Source organism: Amblyomma mixtum, chromosome 2 (assembly GCF_055824585.1).
Source record: "Amblyomma mixtum isolate Tamu chromosome 2, ASM5582458v1, whole genome shotgun sequence".
Taxonomy (NCBI): Eukaryota; Metazoa; Arthropoda; class Arachnida; order Ixodida; family Ixodidae; genus Amblyomma; species Amblyomma mixtum.
In genome coordinates this window covers 19,397,366-19,418,142 of record NC_143013.1, presented here as the reverse complement: position 1 = coordinate 19,418,142, position 20,777 = coordinate 19,397,366, and the positions used below count along the sequence as shown (strand labels likewise).

Genomic DNA, 20,777 nt, shown 5'->3' with positions numbered 1-20,777 from the left:
GAGCAGACGAGCAGAAGGCGATATGTAATACCCAAATTACTGCACATTCTTCTTTCCGAAAAAGTTCACTGAAGAAATTATTGCCTTCATGAGAAATCAAACACAGCAGTGTATAGCTTCGCGCACTGAGGAACTATTGTCACACACCACGACTGCCTGGCTGTATCCAAACCGCAGACGAGCAAACGGCCTCGGAGATTCGCGACCACCGAAGAAGATATAACGGTGGCGCAGCACACCAGCGTCATTAACTCTACGCCATCGCCCCTGCCGGCAATCGACATTTCCAGCTTCAGGCCGCCTATTTCCGGCATCTGCCGCTTTTTCCACTACCCCTACTTGTACTTTCCTGTTCTATTGGGATGTCAGGGTTGGGTCCAAGAGGAGAAGGAAACCATTGGGGGCGGCAGAGAGTCAGACCATAACTTCACCGCGGCTGAAACAAAACTGGGATAGTTTGATGTCATTGCGGAACGCCTTTTGGCGTTGGCTCAGCTTGTCAGTTTCCCCCCAGAAGGACAGTATGGGATGGTTGTATCTTGACACTAGTATTGATCTATGGGGCAGATGCTTGGAAGGTAACGAAAAGTCTTGAGCGAGCCATAGTAAGGAAAATTATGGTTGTATAACGATAAGCGACATGCAGAGAGCAGAGTGGATCAGGAAACAGACACTAGTTATGCCTGCTGGCATCAAGAGGAAAAAATGGACATTGTCACGGCGTGTAATACAAAGAGAAGGTAACCGATGATAATGGAGTGCATTCGAAGGGAACGCAAGCGTAATGGGTGCGGCAGAGAATCAGGTGGGCGGATGACGTCAGGAAGTTTGCGGGGATAAGGTGGCCGCTGTTGGCGCAGTCTGGTTTAATTGGAGGTCAATGGGATAAAACATTATCCTGTAAGGGACGGAGTTAGGATGGTGATGACTATGATAATCCCGTCTGGTAATTATTGATTAAACAATTACCTTTAGCCACTGGTAAACGCAAAAGCTGTCGGCTAAAAGGCTGCGTAGTATATGGAGAGAAGCATAACGTCGCACATTTTTCGAAAAGGTAGCTATATTCGGTAAGTTTTCAATTCGCTCATTGAACTAAGTGCACGAAACTGCGGAGGTGCTCGATATTGTAGTAGTCCGCGTACGCTGATACCGCGCAAGTTTTGTTTTTCACGCTCGTCGTTCTGCAATTTTGTTCGTGTTTTATATAAAGCTTGACTGTTAATAGATGACGCTGCTGACGATACTATATTTTTCCCCATGCTGTAAAACTAACTGAAATTTTGCACGTACCCTCTACGGTTAAATATTTGATGAGTTAATATCACCTAATTGGCTAGCCTGCGAACAAATAAATAGATCGAATTTCCATGACTTCTAGGCACTACAATATGGTTTCAGCCTTAATCTTGCAAAGTGCACTCGCCGCGATGGCTAATTGGCTATGGGCTTGGCCGTTGAAACCAAGGACGCGGGTTTGGTCTCGAACGCCGCAGAAACGGCTACGTACTGAGGGATCTCTGCGCACACTGATGAAGACCGAAATTAACCCGAAGCCCTCCACTACGGAGCGCCTCATGCCACCATTACCATTGTTGCTTTGCACGTAAAGAATCTATCATTTAAATCAGTGCTCGCAAAATTTTTATGTCAGTGTCACCGGAAGCACTCCGTATTCACCCTCTAGCTCCGCTTCGGTGAAAGCACTCTTGCTCAAGCAAAGGCAATTATACTGGTTCGTGCAGAATAAAAAAAGATGCGTAGTTTGTTAAAATGCACAAATCGGAGCTCTCGAATTCATGCCGATGAATAAATAATCCCACGTATGGTACGTACGGATGTAGGGACCGGAACGTACGTATATAGACTTCGGTCTCGCTTGCTGTGTAGCTGTGCGCTCCTGGTCGGTTCTGGAAGAGAAAGGCAGGACACATACGTGCTCTCCTCGCCTCCGCAGCTCGTTAGTCTAGGGCAGCCCGCCGGTTCCCTTTTAGTCCCTGCTCGGCCGGTGGCGCGGCTTCGAAGGCAATATTCCCGCGCTTGATGGCTCCCCGGAAAGCCCCATGACATTTGCCAGCAGGATAACGAGGGCCGGCCCGCATTGCTTGCTGGACGGGCTAACTGCGCCGTACGTGCCGTTCCGAAGAGGCAGCGCGGAGCAAATGTCAAGAGAATAGTGGAGGTCACGGTAGCAAGGAACAATGGGGAAGCGTAGGGAGCGGGAAACTGCAGCGTTGCAAGAGGGTAACTCCCTTAAAGGGATGCTGAACCAAACTTCGGAGCTTCTCTTTTACATGTAAACAAGAGCTTGACTGCTAAAATTGATAAATGCGACAAGCATTTTAGCGAAATAAGGCGGACAGCACGTTTTTTTTTCCCCGCGATTTATTGCCGCATCGTTGCACCTGGTGGCCGCCTCTGGAAGCTGCGACTAGACGTCATAACACCCGCGCGCCCACTGCTCCCGAAGGAGCACGATTGTCATCGCTACTCGCGGGTTTTGCCAGTTTTGAGTCGGCAGCGTCGGAGGTTGGGAGCCTTATCGCTTGGTCTACCCAAACTACAGTGCGACATCGCGCTTCGAGTGACGCGACCGGTTGCCTGTCGGACGAGGGTGTCATGACGTCACGCTCTTCACCTCGCGCCCGCCGGGAGGGCTTGGCACGCACCCATAAAACATCGAAAATAAAACCATACGCCGAAAAATGTGCGAAGTGACGACTAGATTTCGGTGTAATCACATTCCGAGAATCTGTTTTCGGCATTTTTGTTCAATTTTAAGATTTTGCTTCAGTATCCTTTTAACATATGCGCTTACTTTCTACCGTAAGGTGAGGGGCAGGGTTCGGGTTTCGCGTCGTCTCTGTCATCCGTTTTGCAACGCGAAGCATACTGATCAAGCCAGTGCTGTAGATGAAGAAGAAAGCGAGGTGGTTAAGGTAACGCAAACTTTAGTCGACTTGGGGACTATAGACAACGACCCTTTGATAGAAACCTTCCTTGACTGCTGTAATGGTAGTGCTTCTTTATTTTCACACACAAAGCTGCTTCAGCTTTGGAGTAAGCGACGCCAGCGTCGGAGTATGTTCTGGCAACTCCGCTGCTGTATTAAGGGACATTTTCGTTCACTTGGTGGCAGACACATATGTAGTACTCTTTAATATTGCTAGAGTCAGCTCTTTCGTTTAAAAAGAAGTAAGGAAAAGGGAGGTTTTAAATGAGGGTTTTTATTGAAAGAAATACACTTCCTTAGAAATTAAGACGGCAATTGGGCGCGGGTGGCTAAACTTGTTTTGCGGCCTCAGAGTTTCCCAGTGCCTGGCTAGTATTCAGCACACCGGTATTCGTAATACGTTTCGTCTCTTATGTTTCCTCTTAAGCATTGCGCTACCATGACTTGAGCCGGAATGCAAGTAAAGAATAAACGATCTAGAGTTCTAGATTAGAACTTGAGGTAGAACGCTTCGCCCGCTCAGCGTAAACCTTCTGCCAAGAGACTGAGTCGGCTTCACCCACGTTTTAGAACATCAGGTGTGAGTACAGTCGGGCCGCCGAAGTGCACTTTTCTCGGCTTTCTGGAACCACCATACCTCAAGCAGACTTTCGTATTGCAGCACAAATTGCTCACCAGCGAACACGCATCGCTGCTCTGACAAACGCAAGTGCGAGCCTTGCACCCCTCAGGCACCAGGCAATGCAAAGTTGTTCGCAAAGCTAAGCCGCAAAATGTAAATTATGCCTTGGGCCATACCTTCATCCTCATACGATTTACAGGATTTCTGGAAATGAAAAACGTTCATTATCAAAACCAACAGCAGGGAATGTCTTCTAATCTTCAGACCTTTGCTGCTTACTACAGTCATGCCATGGTTTTAACAGATCGGTTAATTTTAACCGAGCGTGTAAAACAAATTTCGACACCACACCAAGCCGGAAACTTTCGGAGAAGAGATCCGTGGACATAAAGGCTCTAAGGATGCCTCTGTTTTTTTTTCATAAAGTCACCTTCTTCTTCTTCGCTGGAAAAGAGAAACACTGAACTATGCCCTACACGTAGTCTTGTTGCAGTTTCGAACTCTACTGGGTAGTACGCGTCTACAGCGCCGCAAGGGCAACCCTGTACTCTATGCATATGTATCGGCGACTGTTCTGGTGGCTTGCGAAATGGTCTGGGAATAGAGGCCCGTGTACTGTGCGATGTCAGTGCACGTTAAAGAACCCCAGGTGGTCGAAATTTCCGGAGCCCTCCACTACGGCGTCTCTCATAGCCTCAGTCGCTTTGGGACGTTAAACCCCATAAACTAAACAATAAACCAAACCTTTTTAAAAGTACCCCCCCCCCCCCCCCCCCCACCCCCACGTACACATATACACACGCATGCATGCGCAGCACAGAAACGCTTTCAGTCCCTTTCCACTCTTCGTGCAGAAGAGACGTGGCTTTACAGCGGTGGTAAGACAAACTCAAGTACTAGCTATTGCTGTCTATACGCGTCTCGTGTCGACTGCATACGTGATGCTGCTGAGCGGGCTCTAAGCGTGGCTCCTCCTTGCGGTGTCCTTGCAGAAGGACTTCCACTACGAGTTCACCGAGTGCGACGACGCGGGCGGCCGGTGGCGGGTGTCGGTGCCCCGTCCGCAGACATGCGTGGGCGGCGCCCCCAACGCGCCGCAGCGGGTGGACGACTGCACGACGTCGTGCGCCGCGGGCTCCTACTTCGACCGGACGCGGCTGGCGTGCGTGCGCTGTCCCGCGGGCAAGTACTCGCTCGGAGGGGGCTTGCGCTTCAGCCAGTGGGATGGCGAGCTGCCGGCCGGCATGCACGTGCTCACCGAGGCCATCGAGTCGAGCTTCCGCACCCGGAGACCCATGTCCGCCTCTGCCTCTGCCTCCTCTTCGGGCTCCGGCTCCGCCAACTGCTCGGCGTGAGTATACTCCGACTCTTGGCCTTATACAACATACTTTGGCAGGAACTATAGGTTGTATAGAAGGCCAGTGTAAGGTTAATGTTATCCCAATCGAAATTAAGAGGAGGAAATGGGCTTGGGCAGGGCATGTAATGCGAAGGCAAGATAACCGCTGGTCCCTAAGGGTAATGGAGCGGATTACAAGAGAAGGCAAGCGTAGCAGGGGACGGCGGATAGTTAGGTGAGCGGATGAGATTAAGAGGAGGAGAAGGAGAAGGAGGAGGAGGAGGTTCGAAAGGCAGGGAGGTTAACCGGAAGAATAATCGGTTTGCTACCCTAAGAAGTTTGCGGAGATACGCTGGCCGCAGCTGGCAAAGGACAGGGTTAATTGCAGAGACATGGGAGAGGTCTTTGCCCTGCAGTGGGCGTATTCAGGCTGCTGCTGCTGCTGATGATGATGTAAGGTGCGGATTTTTCCTGACGGAGGAGGATCGGATGAGATAGAAATAGAGAACAGGTATGGAATAAGAAAGGGGTCGTCGGGTGGCCTTGCACAGTTCTCGGTATGCGACTTCGTCTACGATTCCTTTCCCTAATTCCGATCGGTGTAGCTGGAGCCGAGGACGAACGCCCGAAGGTCTGGAAGCGAGGGTTGCGGCAGAGGGTGCGCCGAATGACAAAGCAGTATCCAAGGCATGAACGTCACAACGCAAGAAAAGCCTCCCAGAACATAATGCCAGTTAAATTACTATGATATGGCTAGCGCTTGCAGCATATGGCGGGCTTTTTGTTCCTCATACAGTTCGATTGTGACCATGATAGTGTTCTCTCACTGGGTTGTTTTCTCCTCCCCACCCGATCGGGAACCCGATTTTAATCCGGTCTATACGTTCAAAGATATTACAACCTATTATCAAGGTAGTCATCGCCTTTACCCTAGCCTATTTAAAGGCCTCAAGAAGGCGGATGAACGGCTCCTTCTCCGCCTTCTCACCAATACATTGCTGTGTACGGCAGCGCTAAAACATTTTGACCCCTACTTTAGCGGCAGCTACCCGCACTGTAGTGCGGTGTCTCCGAACACCTATCGCATGGTGTGGGCCTGCCCCTCCAACCCCGCTATTCCCCCCATCCCCAACCCAACCCGGGAGGACTGGGAGGCGACCCTGCTCGGCTGCCACGACTTACAGGCTCAATAAGCCTTAGTCGGGCGCGCCCTGGACCGCCACTGGGGTCCCAAACTAGGGACCTCCACCTAGTGTTTGTAGGTCCCTTACGGGCTGATCCAAACATACCTCCTGTCCCTTCTAAATAAATATTTTTACCACCATCATGATAGTGTTAGCCTAGTGGCTCCAAGCTTATGACCCAAGAACATAAAATTGGAACAAAGAGTTAGTACAGGCCGCTCCCTCCCTGTAGGTTGCCTTCACTCTGTCCTACTGCTCCTGTTTATAGTACTACAGGCGTCTTTTTTTTTTTTTTTTGTCCGTACGATGTACAGTCTTTGCCAAAAGTATACAGCCCAAGGGGTCTGCTTCTGAGCCCTGCAGCTCGGCTCCTCTTGCACACTCAGGGATCCCAATCTCTCGAAGGCAGGAGGAACTTTTGTCCTCAACCCTCCCAAGTTTAGGACTGTCAGATATGCTAAAGAGTCCCGCTACATGGCTTGGAAGCAAACCCCCTGGGCAGTATACTTTTCTCAAAGACTGTACCTTCTGGTAACGTGCGTCGTTTTCAATGTGTCTCCCCTGTCTCATGGTCCCTGCTCACTGCCATTGTGCACCTGTCCCCGCACTGGCGGCGGCTGCAGGTACGGCTGGAAGGCGTTCCAACCCTACGTGGCCTCCCAGGGGGGACCATGCGTGTCGGTGCTCACTTACTCCGCCAAACTGGTGAAGCCCGGCGTGCTCACCTACACCTACCAGTACACTGACGACACTGTCATCTTCAACTTTGAGGTGCGTATAGAGGGGTGGGGAGGAGAACCGTTTTGCTCTGCAGCTGCCAAAAGACGCATTTTTGGCGGTTTCACGGGCAGCGAAAGTGCACTGGGAGCCGTGGTGTCGTACGGCTGTAACAACGTGTTTAACTTGGGCATACAAGCGCAGTCGAAAGTTTGTGGAACGCAGCATACGCGAAAAGAACAACAAAAAGCACTTCATTCTTTTTCACGTACCCTGGAATATCTCAGGTATTTCAGGGAAGCGTGCCACTAATTAAAGATAGGTACTTGAAGACAAAAATGTATTTTCCGTCATGGTATCACCAGGGCTGGCGGACGTCAGAATAGAGGTGAGTCGTGTTAATCTGTAAGCCGGGTAAGCAAAATTCTAATGCTTAACATTTTAATGATTGCAGATAGGCACCTGATTCAGTTAGCGGTATGTAGCTGACTATAAGTAATAGCCGTATCAGTTCTTTATAATTCCGAAAATTCGATTGCCCTCGGACCTGTGGCTCAACAAATGTTGGCCATTTTTTCGCGCAGTTCGAAAGTCGCGCGCCCGCGTTGCGTGCAAAGCGACGCGCACCGGTGAACGACGCTCCACGTCACTCAGAGAAGGTCACGTGACACTGGCGCCTCGCAGTGACGCAATTTGATGGACGTCACTGCGCACGCACAACCACCGGCGCGCTATTTTTGAATCGCGCGAGAAATGGCCAAAATTTGTCGAGCCACAGCGCCGAGGGTAGCTTCGTCTTCAAATTTCTAAACACAGATACGGCTACTACTAATGGTCAGCTACAATTCTCTAATCAGGTACCTATCTGTAATAGTTAAAAAGTTGATTGTTAGAATTTAGTCAAGTAGCTTACTATTGGTCTGTTTTCTGACGTCCGCCATCATTGGTATTATTACATGGTCGAAAAACCCATCTTTTGACCTAAAAAGCCATTTTTAAAAAGCCAGCGGCGGGCTTCCCCGAAGCGCTTAGTATTATGCAGCCTGTTTTTTTTTATTTTATCCTGCTTTTCAGCCCTTGCAAAATGTCAAGTGGCAAATTACGTTAGTCTAGCTGCTTTGTCTTACACTGGCTAATAGCCCTGTCACCTAACTGTTTAATGCTTCCGTCGGTTCAGATGGCGCGGTTTTAGGATTAAGCGGGGCAGCACCTCAGCCGTTTTCCTTCTTTCTCACGCTTGCTATAGAAATCCCCATAGTTATTAACGTTATAATTTTTTTTCTTAGGAAGTACTCACGACTATAGGGCTGTCAGCCCGTGAATGTTTGTCACGTCAGAGGGAGTGAACGCGCAGGGATAATGCGCTGTAAAAACGAATACGCCTTTATCAGAATAAAAAGAAAGTAAGCTGTCCTCTAGCGTACTCCTCCCTTGTATAATAGGGATAACAGTGATAACAGTGATTAGAGTGATAACAGAGTTCCCCACTCACCCCTTCTCTTTCCTTTCTGCTGGGACCCGCAAGCCGAATCGGTGCTCACACTCCCGTTCGCGTGCGTATGCCATCGACGCAGGCCCAAAACGACCAGTGCCAGAGCATCGAACACTCCGAGAGGTACAAGTGGCCCCAGACGACGGAGGAGGGCAAATGGAAGACCATGAACGTAAGTGCCGCTGCGCGCTCCTCACGCTCTTTCGCGTGCCGTTGTCTGTGTTTTCTCTTAGCGAAAGTTTCCCTCTCTTTGCCGGTGAGGGGGACGTTGTTGCATGTCTGTCGAATAAATACCTTACTAAAATTGACACTGATGTGCGTTACGGAAAGAACAAAGAAAAAAAAAAACACTCTAAACACGAGTACGCCTGTGTGGGAGTAAAAATGGTACAAGCTTTTTACTCCTCATTTTTACTCTTTCTCTGTTTCGATGACTAGTCGTTGTTTACACAGTACACTCTGAGCAGAAAGGTGTAAAAAGGGAATAAACTGTCCTCTAGCGCTGTTTAGAGTGTACCGAGTGAACAACGACTCGATATGTGGCTCTTGTGATGTGCGAAAGACCGAGTTTGTTGTACGAGCAAGCCGAGCCTGTACGCAAACAACGCAGAAGAGCAACTTGAGCGTGGAGACGCGAAAGAACTTTCGCTGTTATCGCGAATGAGGGATACGTTATGACGAATTCTACGTTTGTAAGCAGATTTTGTCGCGGTGACCAGTAATAGTCTAGCTTTATTTTTTTTATGTCATACGCGTACTTGTCGTTTCTATACCCTACGTCGGTGTTCCAAACTTCGCATTGCTGTTTTTTTTTCGTTTTGCATCTATTTCCGAGCTGTTTCTATTTGCATCAATGCAAGATCGTTCGGTCGATCGATCAGTCAGCTGCAAATGACCATGTTAACAAATAAGTGAACACGCACGCAAATAAGTGAACACATACACGTATATACCTGCATGCATACATATGTATTTACGTGAATACATGCATACATGTTTAGGCTGTTGTAACACCACTGTATACTGTTTTAATACGTAACCGTGACGTGCATTTTTTCGACTTGTGTGCCTGTTACCTGTATCTGTAAAGTCCCTCTTCGTTTCTACTAATGAGTTTTATGTGAAATTACTTAGCAGGTCTGTTTTGATTTATTACAGCTGGCCATATATATATATATATATATATATATATATATATATATATATATATATATATATATATATATATATATATATATATATATATATATATATATATATATATATATATATAAAGTATTGCGCGTAAAAATGTACAGTGTCCCTAACAGTGACACCCACTTACAAAAACACACTGCTCTGCCGCTCGTTCACAGGTGAACCTGCAGGCGGGCCTGAACGTGCTTTACTGGAAGACCGTGGGTATGGACGCAGGCGAGGGTAAAACAAACCGGCCTGTGAAGATCAAGAGCATTGAGATCAGCGGTGCGTCGCATTTCCTTTTTCGTCATTCCCTCAACGTATACGGCGCCTGCTTAGAGTCGCACACTCCGTATCGCTGCCACGTATAACCCCATTTATGCACATGATTTCTCTTCCCTGCCCATAATATTTAGTTCAGACTGTTTTGGCTCTAACGGGAAGTATTTTTTTCTCCACTATACTTCTAATACACGTCCTCTTGGTTTCATCTCACTCCAATGCCTAGCTTACCACTTACGCTTTTACGCTCTAAAAAACGTATTAACACAGCGCAACGGAACGAGGACTAGAAGGAACACGAAACATAGGAAACATAGCGAAACACACATGAAACACAGCGTCCGTCCTGTGTTTCGTGTTCCTTTTTGTCCTCGTTTCGTTGCGCTTTGTTAATACGTTTCTTAAAGTATGAACCAACTAGCCCACACCAGAATCCTCTAAGAAAGCTTTTACGCTTCTTAACTATTTTTGCGTCATGTCCCCCTGCCTTTGACTAACCTACGTTCTACCTCTGTTCCGTAATCAAGCCACTCTTACAATAGCACAAAAAGCACAAAAAACCAGTGGACTTTAACAGAGTTCTTATTTGGAGGCTACTGAGTCGTTCAGGGATATCTTCGTGAGCCTGTTTGCCTGTGCAGTTTTGAGTGCGCTCGACTGCGCATGCGCAGGCGTGGCCTACACCTCCGAGTGCACCCCGTGCGCGCCGGGCACGTTCAGCGACTCCGAGGGCGCCGTCGAATGCAAGCCGTGTCCCCTGAACACGTACTCCATCGGGGACGCCTCCGAGTGCAAAGCCTGCGGACCGGAGGAGTTCGCACGTGAGTACACTCATGACTGCTGCCTCTTGTGGATAGGCGAATGAATGGTCCCAGTGGGTGTCCAAGGGGTGTGTGTGTGTGCGCGGGGGAGGGGAATGTTATTATCAAGAAGAAAAAAAAAAGAATCGTAGCGGTAGTAAGACCCGATCAACGCTAACACAGTACACAGAGCGAATTACCTTCATGCCGACTGGAGTACCAGTTGCACTGAAAGAAACAAGTCTCCTGCGCGTTTTACTTGACAAAAAAACTGCGCTTTTGGGAGGGGGTCTTCCGCGATTCGTGCTGAGTGAATGAAAACTCTGGCTAGAACAGCTAGCGGCCGTCCTTGGGTTCCTTGTCTTAATTCTTATCTATGGCGTACAGCGTGCAATCTTCCAAGGAACATACCCGGCTTGGGTAGAAAGTGAAGCGCCCTTTGCGTAACGTTGTAGGCCTCGCTTGCAATTGAGCTTCTCGAAAGCGCACGCGTATCGAAACTTTATTTTCAATAATTATGAGTATGCCTGTAAGCCTGTAATAGCGACCCAAGTGAAGGCCGAATGACCTAGCAGTCGTAACAGAACGAGCAATATTTTTGATCGGCTCTTGTCCCGTGTTTTCGTACACTCTTGAAACTTCCAGAACTATGCGTAGGAAGCACGAAGCATACCGTGACGTAACTATTACTCAACGTAGAACCACCATCATATGTTCAGCTGCATGCGTGGGCGTCACGCTCTTACACTGACACTTGCTGATGCACCAAACTACCGCTCATGCGAAAGCGGAGAAACATGTCCGGGTTTTCAGCGAAAACTACGCATCGCACGAAGCAGAAAGAGACGAAGGCTCCTATTTCATCTAACCTGCATCTTTTAGTTCGCCTCTTTTGTGAACTTAGGGCCGCCGCTGTGGCTCAGTGGTTACAGCGTTCGGCTGCTGACCCGAAAGACGCGGGTTCAGTCCCGGCAGCGGCCGTCGAATTTCGATAGAGGCGAAGTTATAGAGGCTCGTGTACTGTGCGATGTCAGTGCACGTTAAAGAACCCCAGGCGGTCGAAATTTCCGCAGCCCTTCACTACGGCGTCCCTCACAGCCAGAGTCGCTTTGGGACGTTAAAATCCCCAGAAACCAAACTAAACCAATCTTTCGTGAACTTCGTTATGTCGCGAGCCACGTTGCAAATCTGCCGTTGTTTTCTGGCTGGAAACCATTATTCCTCTTATTATACTTGCGCGGAGGAACACAGTTTCGTTTCTTTTATTACATTACCGCCGGAACTCTGCGCTGCTTGCAAACAACACGGCGCTTTCAAACATTTGGTGCACGCTCGGAGGCAGCCACTAATTTTTTAAAAGCTTCGGAGTTCTAGTTCCGGCTCCGTGGCGTGTGGCTCGGGGCCAGACCCCGCAGAAACGACGCGCATATGCGCACAAACACCTTAAAAAAGCGACTGCAAATGAACGGGCCAGGCAGAAATAGTAAGCGCACACGAGCCGAACACTCCCCAGCGGCACCGCATGACTAATCACAGCTGTCTATCGCTGCCACGAGAAAGCGCGACGCGAAGCTCGGTGGACAGCGCAGACATTAAAGAATAAGTAGGAAAGGGGGGGAGGGGGGGGGGGGGTTGCCGTCGTCATGGCAACGGCCAGGTGCTCTTAGACCGCCGTTACCCGGACGCGCCGTTATCGGCAAATTGAAAGGCGGGCCGTTTCCTCGCGAAGCGTGACTTTGCCGCCGTATTACTTTGACAGGTATAGTGTGTACCCGGCTGTCGTGCCTCGCGAAGAGAAGCAAAGAAAAATGTTAAAAAAGAGAAAAATTATGGCCGCCAAAGGAGTCGCGGTGGACGAGATAAGCGTGATCGTATAGAGAGTAGTAGAAGAGGCTGCGAGAGAGGCCGCGGGCAGTGGCGGATTATTTTTATACGCTTCATGGATCCTGCGAACTGACGTCAGACATCTATATAGCCTTATTTTTATCGCAGTCACGTGATCAGCAATGGAATGAAATGATCGCTTCGTCAGTTGGTGTTGAAAGGTCCCTTGTGTTTTTTATCATCGCGCTCCTGATTGCAGATTTCATGAACGCTGCGTTGCTTCATGTAGTATTCATTGCAGCGCTTTAGGCCTGGCTGAAGATGCTCCTGCTTATGAGGCATGAAACAGTCATAGGTGGTAATAATTGGTTTATTGGGGTTTAACGTCCCAAAGCAACTCAGGCTATGAGGGACACCGTAGTGAAGGGCTCCGGAAATTTCGATCACCTGGGACGTGCACTGACATCACACAGCACACGGGCCTCTAGAATTTCGCCTCCATCGAAATTCGGCCGCCGCGGTCGGGATCGAACCCGCGTCTTTCGGGCCAGCAGCCGAACGCAGTAACCACTGAGCGACCACGGCGGGTTATAAGTGGTAATAAACCGACCACACAACTGCGTATGTCCCGACTGCGAGCGTGATTTATGAATATGTGGCCAAGAGAAGACAATGGTCGTAAGCTCAAAGAGAAGTCGTAGGACGTAGCTCTGTACAGAGGAAGTCGTTAGTGAGCAAGGTGCCGCTTATCTCCGGACAGACCGGGTTCCGGTGGCCTGGAATCTTGCGCCGATGTTTTTTTTCTATGGTCGGCGCAGCGTTGAACATTAAAATTGTGATACCAAACCGAAACGATAATGCGAAAATGTTCGGAACAACCTTGAAACGACAAAAGAATAACTTACATTTAGGCTATTTCATCTGTCCAAACTACTAGGGAAACTTTGGAAGCCCAATGCCAGCCTGCTTTTTGAGTGGGCACTGACATTAACGTGAAACACCACCGATTTGCAACTTTATTTTTTCCTTTAATGCACTTGTGTTGCTTCCTTGGAGTCAGCTCATGCCGCCGCACAGTTGGCACTACTGCTGGTTTCTCTGGCGCTTCTACTGAGTTCCCTAGGTACAGTCTGTGTTAAAAGTAACCAGGCTGCACGTTTTTCTTCATAGTCGTATATTAAAGTTATTATGCCAGCCCTCAAGCTCTAAATCTCTCTACGGTAAAGAGAACCGCTGCTCTCACCTTCAAAGAACTTTTTGATCTTTAGGGAAGCCATGAGGGCTCTGTTATACAAATGAAAAGCAAACCATGGAGCCTGGTTACTTTTGACAAAGACTGTACAACAGTCTCGCTGTTCATCTTGCTGGCAAGCGGTGTGGACAGGGCACAAGTAGAACGGCCCTTGCGCTCTGATTGTTTTTGCTTGTGGTCCCATGCTGCGATGCTCACTTCTAGCCTTGAAACAGGTCTCTCGGGCTTGCTCGGTGAACTCTCCCTATAACACAATTTCCTTACGTCCCCGTTTAAAGATGACCATTTGGAACGGGCCAAAATATATAGAGAACCAGTTGGAATACAATTGGTTCCGATTCAAGTGTTTTAGGTACGTTTTGGCCTGTCCAACTGTTTTTGTTTTAACTGGGGACGACTCTCTTTCTGTAACAAATTATCACTTCATTCGGGTAGTGTAAGGTTTCCCCGATAATGTACTACATCTGCAGTAGCACAGTTTCATATAGCGATATACCATTTACGTGAACATTTTGTTCTCTACTCGCTGCCGCATTGTTTCGCATTCTTAGCAATTTTGCGCTTTCGATTAAACTATCTTGTGCTGCCTTCTGACGGCCCCTGCATAATCCAGGTGGATCCCTTATCAGATAACGAACACGAAAACTCCTGCTTTTAAGCAGCTTGGCAATACATTTTTTTTTTTTTTTGCTGTGGTAGGTCCATGATAAGCCACATTGCGCCGCACAGTTGTAAGCAGAAGACGTTTTTTTTTTTAGTTTAGATTCTCAGTATATTCTCTTATGGTAGTATTGCTCTGAAACAAGCTGAATTAGTAGTTGAGCTTCACTTCGAGCTCATCGCTCAATTGCGAGACTTAACTTTGTACATAAGAACTTATTTCCCTTCTCTGCGTACACGCTTTGCTGAAAGCTGTGCAAACCCGCACAGTCACGCGACACGTCGCGGCGCTAGAGACCCGCCCAGGGTTGCTGCGTATGCCTGTAGTAAGAGCCTTCGAATTGTACCAATCGCGGAGTTGCTCATAGGCGCCCTATGATTTAAAGCGTTTGCGCGCTGATTGTCTAGGACTTGTACACCATCATCATCATCATTATCATCATCAGCCCGACTACGCCCACTAAAGGCCTTTCCTATACATCTCCAATCAACCCTGTTTATACAGTTGGTTTATACAGGTTTATACCGTCGGCGTCAAACCTGTGTAGAGCACTCGGGCGCCGCACTGCCCTGCTAGCAAAGCGCCATCTGCCGGCAGCTGCTACGTTCTAGAGGTAACGCTGTCGTGAAAGCCGATACCTAGAATCCAGATGGGCACGGGCACACTGCCCGGAAACCGACTGCTGGTGTATATAATCTCGCTTTTTGTAGCTTTCTCCGCTCTTCTTAAGCCTTCCACACAATTGTGACGCCAGCTTGCATCGTCGCGTAAGCCCTATAGACTGGTTATGGCTGCTCGAAAGTTGCGGGGCGCCACCGATAGGTGGAGCCAGCTGGCATCTGCAGATTTGTTTAGGACATGCACAGAATAGACGATATGCGAAATGCGCAGCGCCATCTCTCGACGCTCCGAGAACTAAGTCCTCCATGTTGGCACGGTACAGAAAACGAAACCGCTGCCCAGCGTTGGGTTAAAACGGCTGCGCTTCGTTTGAAAAGTAAAATGCCGATGCAGTGTTGCGCTACCCTCTCCACTGTGAAAAGACACTACGATGCGTTCCAGAACTAGGTGCGTTCCAGCTTTTCGCTTTTCTATTTTTTTACTCCGTCCCAACGTTTTAGTAACACAAAACGCCATGCGAGGTATCATGTGTCAGCACGCGGATCAGTGCGCAGCTTTCGCTTTCTGCGCTGATTTTTGACAAATCTCTCGAGGTGATTTGCGTTTAAATTAAGATAAGGACCACACCTTTGTTGTCTCTGATCAAAATTAGAAGCCAATTTCGTGCATTTATCAACTCCCCGGTCGGGCGTGAATAAATATAGACGCATACTTGAACAACGTAATAGAGAAGGCAATTTTTTTGAGCGGGCCAATCGCTCGTGCCGTGGCGAAATAAGTTCACTCGAAGAACCATATGAGGATTACTGCTTAGTTTGCTACGTGTTCAGTTAAGTTTTTGCCGCGTTCAATTAGTTTTAGAAGGGCGAGCAAACTCTCTGGACCATACGCATATGTTATGCGCGTTAAGGAGTCTTTGTGAAGCAACACACCCTACGTATAAAAACTGAGGTGCGAATGCTTTATTTCTTGAGGATTCCTATACCTTCCATATCTGCAGCGACGAAAATCTAAAAAAAAAGTAGCGAATAATATAGCTACTTTATTATGAAGGAGGGACGCATCCCTGCCGCGGCGGCTGAATTTCTTCGGAGGAGAAATTCTAGAGGCCCGTGTACTGTGCGATGTCAGTGCACGTTAAAGAACCCCAGGTGGTCGAAATTTCCGGAGCCCTCCACTACGGCGTCCCTCGTAGCCTTAGTCGCTTTGGGACGTTAAACCCCATAAACCAACCAACCATTTCTAAGCTAGAAAGTTCGTGCAACAGTGTTCTGAAAACGCTTCAGGCCATCAGATTTTATTATCGTTGTGGCAAGCTTCAACAGCTTGCTTCGCAACAAAGCCATTTGTCCAAGTTTGGGAGTAAGGTAATTAAGTTTCGGAAGCAACCGAACATGCTAATTTCGCACCTGCACACGCAACTTGACCAGCGTATCGTGTCCGTGCAGGCACCTACAGCTGTACGCTCTTTCTCTAATCAAGCCGCCGCGGTAGCTCAGTGCTTATCTGAAAAAAAAAAAAAAACTGCGTCTTTGCTTACATTTTGAATTATATGTGCCCACTTTCCTCTTGGTAATATCGATTGACAACATCGCAATACTCGCTTCAACTGCGTCTTAAGCAAGACGCGGTTTCAACGAATTGCGGCGAAAATCAACCGACGCCGGGCCCTGAAACGGTGACGTTGAAAACCGCAGATGCACATTGCACATTACAGTAAAGGAATCGAATTACGCAGCTGGTCGAGGGTCTTGTGTGATTATACTGCAATGCACGAAGCTCCTGGCGTCGGCGCGAACGAAAGTTCGCACTACCACAGAAGTTTGTCAACACACGTGCGCACTCACCGCAAAATAACCGCTCGCTACCCTACCAGATGAATTCACGTCCACCTGGGAATAAAATAGCCATGATAATGCGTGATGCTTGAACTGGTGCTTTAATGCGAGCATTAAAACGACAACAGCACACGGTCACGATTCGACTTTCCAACCCACTTTCGAGTGCCGATTATTGCGATCATCAGCGCCAGACTTCAAGCGAAGCTGAGGACGCGGTAGGAGTAAGCTGGCGCTTATTGAAAGCACCTACATTTAGTCAAAGATCAGCTGTGAAAACAACGCAGCAGCTGAAGCTTGCCTGTTGAAATTCCACTCGCAAGAAGAAAGTACGCATAGCAAACGATGCACCAGCACGACGAGCTCGACCGCGCCAAGATGGAAACCGGAAGTTGTGGGCGCGGTGTTGCCAGACCGCCAAGCAATTTCGCATATCGTCTATTGAGCCAAGGGTTCCATAACTGATGAGAGTGAAGAACCGGTCGTGACGGGGCTAAAGGCACGCTCTCCGGGCGCAGTGCCCGGCTCGTCGCAGTGCGGCAAGAGGCCGGCGTGCACCCCGGACGACTACTACGAGATGCGCAGCCCGTGCGACCACCGCACCAACATGACGACGGTGTCGTACGAGTGGGTCTCGCCCAAGGTGTGCGACCAGCACCACCCGGACTCGGTGCACCTGCCGGTGTCCGGCATGTCGGTGCCCTGCCCGCCCTGCAACCCGGGCATGCACCACGGTAGCCGGCACATGTGCGACTACTGCCCGCCCGGAAACTTCTCGGACGGATACAAGGAGTGCCAGGACTGCCCGGCCTCGACGGTGCCCAACTACGGATTCTTCCTCAAGACGTGGCAGGAGCTTCCCAGCAACATGGCGTCGCGCTGCATGAGCCTGCAGGGTGAGCCCACTTCTCAGGTGGCGCATCTGCATGGTCACATTCGCTCTTGAAGGCTTTGGTGTGAATCGGTATAACTTGGGGCGGACGTGGAATTTCTTTTACTCAAGGTGGTGCCTCAAATTTCATTTCTAGACTGTAATGCAAAGTTACATGGGCGTTGCGATTTCAGAGCACGTCTGCGAGCTGAAAGGCTTTGTCTCCGGGGACTGCTCTCATAGCTCAGTTCTTGGTTGAAAAAAGAAGAAAGAAAGATGTGAAATCTATTAATAACGCGACACTTTTCACGTATCCGCTATTGCGTAATGCTATAGAACGAGGCTAACAAAACAGGTAATGGGGCAAGATGGTGCGTAGCTTCTGGGCCAAGAAAGACAACGGCCGAGAAAGACAGGACGAGCGCTCCAGTAGAAGCAGCCACAGTCCACATTTCGAGGAAATTTTTTATCTTGGATTGCTTACTTAAAAAAAAAAAATACCCCATTTCCCCGGCGTCCCTGGTAATTGCAGAAGCTAGCTTTAAGCTTCCTGCTCCTTTGCAGGATCGAGTTTGCTCAGAAAAGAAAGGAAAAGAAGTACGGAATTATTACAAGCGTAATCCTACAGCCACAATTCGTTGTACGTCAGTTTCTATTCCTGCCTCAATTTTTATTTCTTTTTAGTTGCCTAAACTCCACATATTTCCTCAATGAAACTAGCTGCATGAAAATCACTACCCTCCCTTGGGTAGAGTACAGCCCGTCCCGCTGAGCGAGGGGAATCCCATGCACAGGCTGGGCCTGCCGCAACGCGACCGCCTGGAAAGCTGCCGGCAGCTACGTACAGAGCGGTCAGGGACACGGCGAGGACGCCTACCTGATCCTGTCACTGGACGTCGGCGCGTTCCGGAGACGGGACGTGTTCTTCGGCGGACGCACCACCGCCTTCGGCACCGTCAGCTTCACCTTCGAGCTTGACTGCTCGGGGCTCTGCGAACTCGTCTTCATGACGGTAAGGAGCTGCGCAGGTCTTTGTCATCACACCACGTGCCCAAACTCATCATGCGAAGGCACATCGTGGGCCGAAATATCGGCATCTCACAATTTGCGCGAACGTTCGACAGCGTCATGAGACGATGTGAGGTGCGTTTCGCCCCAGGCAAACTCTTAGTGCGGCGAAGTTAGAGTATCAGGGGGAAGCTGGAATGATGATGTGGAACGGCGAAGTAATCTCGTGGACTCCGAAACCGCGCTGCAAGGGAAAGGAAGGAGGGAAAGGAGGAGGAGAGAAAGATGTGCAGATGCATGTCGCACGCACTCCAGTGCGTGCGTTTGTTGGGAACCGGCCTTATTCCTACGAGCGAGAAATATTGCAAACAAAAACCATGCCGAACTCCATTTTTTTTATGAAAAAAGTCCTAAAAATACATGGTTAAAATGGGATCGCCTCCTCCAAAAGTAACCCATAAAGGGAGGAAGGTGAGACTGAAAGAAGAAAGAGGTGCCATAGTGGAGGGCTCTGGAATAATTTCGACCACTTGGGGATCTTTAAAGTAATCTGGCATCGCACATCATCATCATTTATTTGACCCTTAAAGGCCCCTGGGAGGGGGCCTTTTGAGTTTCGACCACGGTGCAGACCGTGGTTTCGCCTAAGGCGCCCGAGGGCTGTGAGATGTCAGTGTACCTTAAAGATTCCCAAGTGGTCGAAATTATTCCGGAGCCCTCCACTGCGGCACCTCTTTCTCTATTTTTTCTTTCACTTCCACCTTCCTCCCTTCCGTTACAGCGCGGTTGAGGTGTCCATCGAGAAGTGAGACAGTTACTGCGCCATTTACTTGACTCAAAAACCGCTAATAAACCCGCCCCTGCCTTATGTAGCCTAGACGAATATCATTTCATGTGAATAACTAGAGTGGGCACCACCTGAGTGAGCTGCTTTAACAAACAAAGACGAAGCTCTTCGGAATTCACCACAACTAAGTTCAGCTTCTCGGCTAGTTTGGCTGACGTCTGTGTGAACTCGCAGCATTTCAGAGAACGCTTCGACGGTTTGGCCACAGCGGATTATTGGTAGAATTATAAAATATCCGCAGAGCTTCAGATGTGCGAAAAGTAGACGCACACATTCGTGGTCATCACAGCTTCAAAGTGCCGTTACAGCGTTAAGATGCAATTTTGCTGGTTTCTTCGGTTGCCATACCGCAATAAAACGGTCCACTCAATTTTCGTTTTCGTTCTTTTCAGTCTAATACAAAGCAAGGTGTGTCGGTCGTGAAGTCTTGGACGGGAAGGCAAGAAAAGCAGCACTACACGTGAGTGCACATATATTTCGCCCCGATTTTTCTAGGTAGTATCGGCAGATTAATTAGCGTGTACTACTTACGAGCGTATCTTAGCTGGACGCAAACATTTCAAACCTTTTAGAGTGGCGTTCCTGTTCCCATGCCTCTCTCTCTCTTGCCCTGCACAGGCACTACGTGCAGCAGAACGACAGCTACACGTTCAGCTGGGCCTTCCAACGTTCGGCCAACGACGCGACCCCGTCGCGCAGCAACCGACGCCGCCAGCAGTCCGAGGACACGGCCATCATCTACGACATCCACGTCACCAACACCGTCCGCGGGGGCGCCGAGAAATGCATACCCTGTCCAGAGGGCAGCGAGGCCAAAGGGTACGCAGCCACGGTAGATGTCTCCGAAGCACCCACTGAGGGCGGGAAGTTAAAAATATTCGGTTAGCTTATAGCATATGCGTCGACGCTACCACGTAAGAAAAGTTACGCGGTCATATACGCGACGCGTGGCATATATGCGACGGTAACCCTACGCTGCCTCGGGAGACGGGGCGTAAGTCTCGGGAGGCGCAAGCCGGAAAAGAAGAGATCAGAGAGCGCGAATAGAGGGAAATTGGAAAAATTAAATATTTTCCTAAATATTGGGGATAACTTCTCTCGCTTTCCTGGGATAGCTGGCAATTCATTCTGGACGGCGTTGTTCGTGATGTGCCCTGTACCGATTCCAGAAGGCTTCTCGTGATCGGCCACAGTACGATTCAGGGCCGCTGTGTAATTAAAACACGCTTAGGGGGGATTCAGCCGGTGTCATTCCACTTGAGCGCTTATTAAACGACGTGTAGTAAA

General features: G+C 49.1%; 1 protein-coding gene across 2 annotated transcripts in view; it reads left to right on the top strand.

Annotated features, from left to right (window-relative positions):
* Positions 1-20,777, top strand: part of LOC149358582 (endosome/lysosome-associated apoptosis and autophagy regulator family member 2-like) — a 71,901-nt gene that overhangs the window by 39,548 nt on the left and 11,576 nt on the right. For both annotated transcript variants that reach the window (XM_089570698.1, XM_089570697.1), the window contains exons 2-10: positions 4,568-4,926; positions 6,722-6,869; positions 8,390-8,479; positions 9,663-9,771; positions 10,440-10,589; positions 17,283-17,660; positions 18,430-18,647; positions 19,883-19,950; positions 20,109-20,309. In XM_089570698.1, the coding sequence (XP_089426824.1) occupies positions 4,568-4,926; positions 6,722-6,869; positions 8,390-8,479; positions 9,663-9,771; positions 10,440-10,589; positions 17,283-17,660; positions 18,430-18,647; positions 19,883-19,950; positions 20,109-20,309 (1,721 nt within the window). The remainder of the gene's footprint in view (positions 1-4,567; positions 4,927-6,721; positions 6,870-8,389; positions 8,480-9,662; positions 9,772-10,439; positions 10,590-17,282; positions 17,661-18,429; positions 18,648-19,882; positions 19,951-20,108; positions 20,310-20,777) is intronic.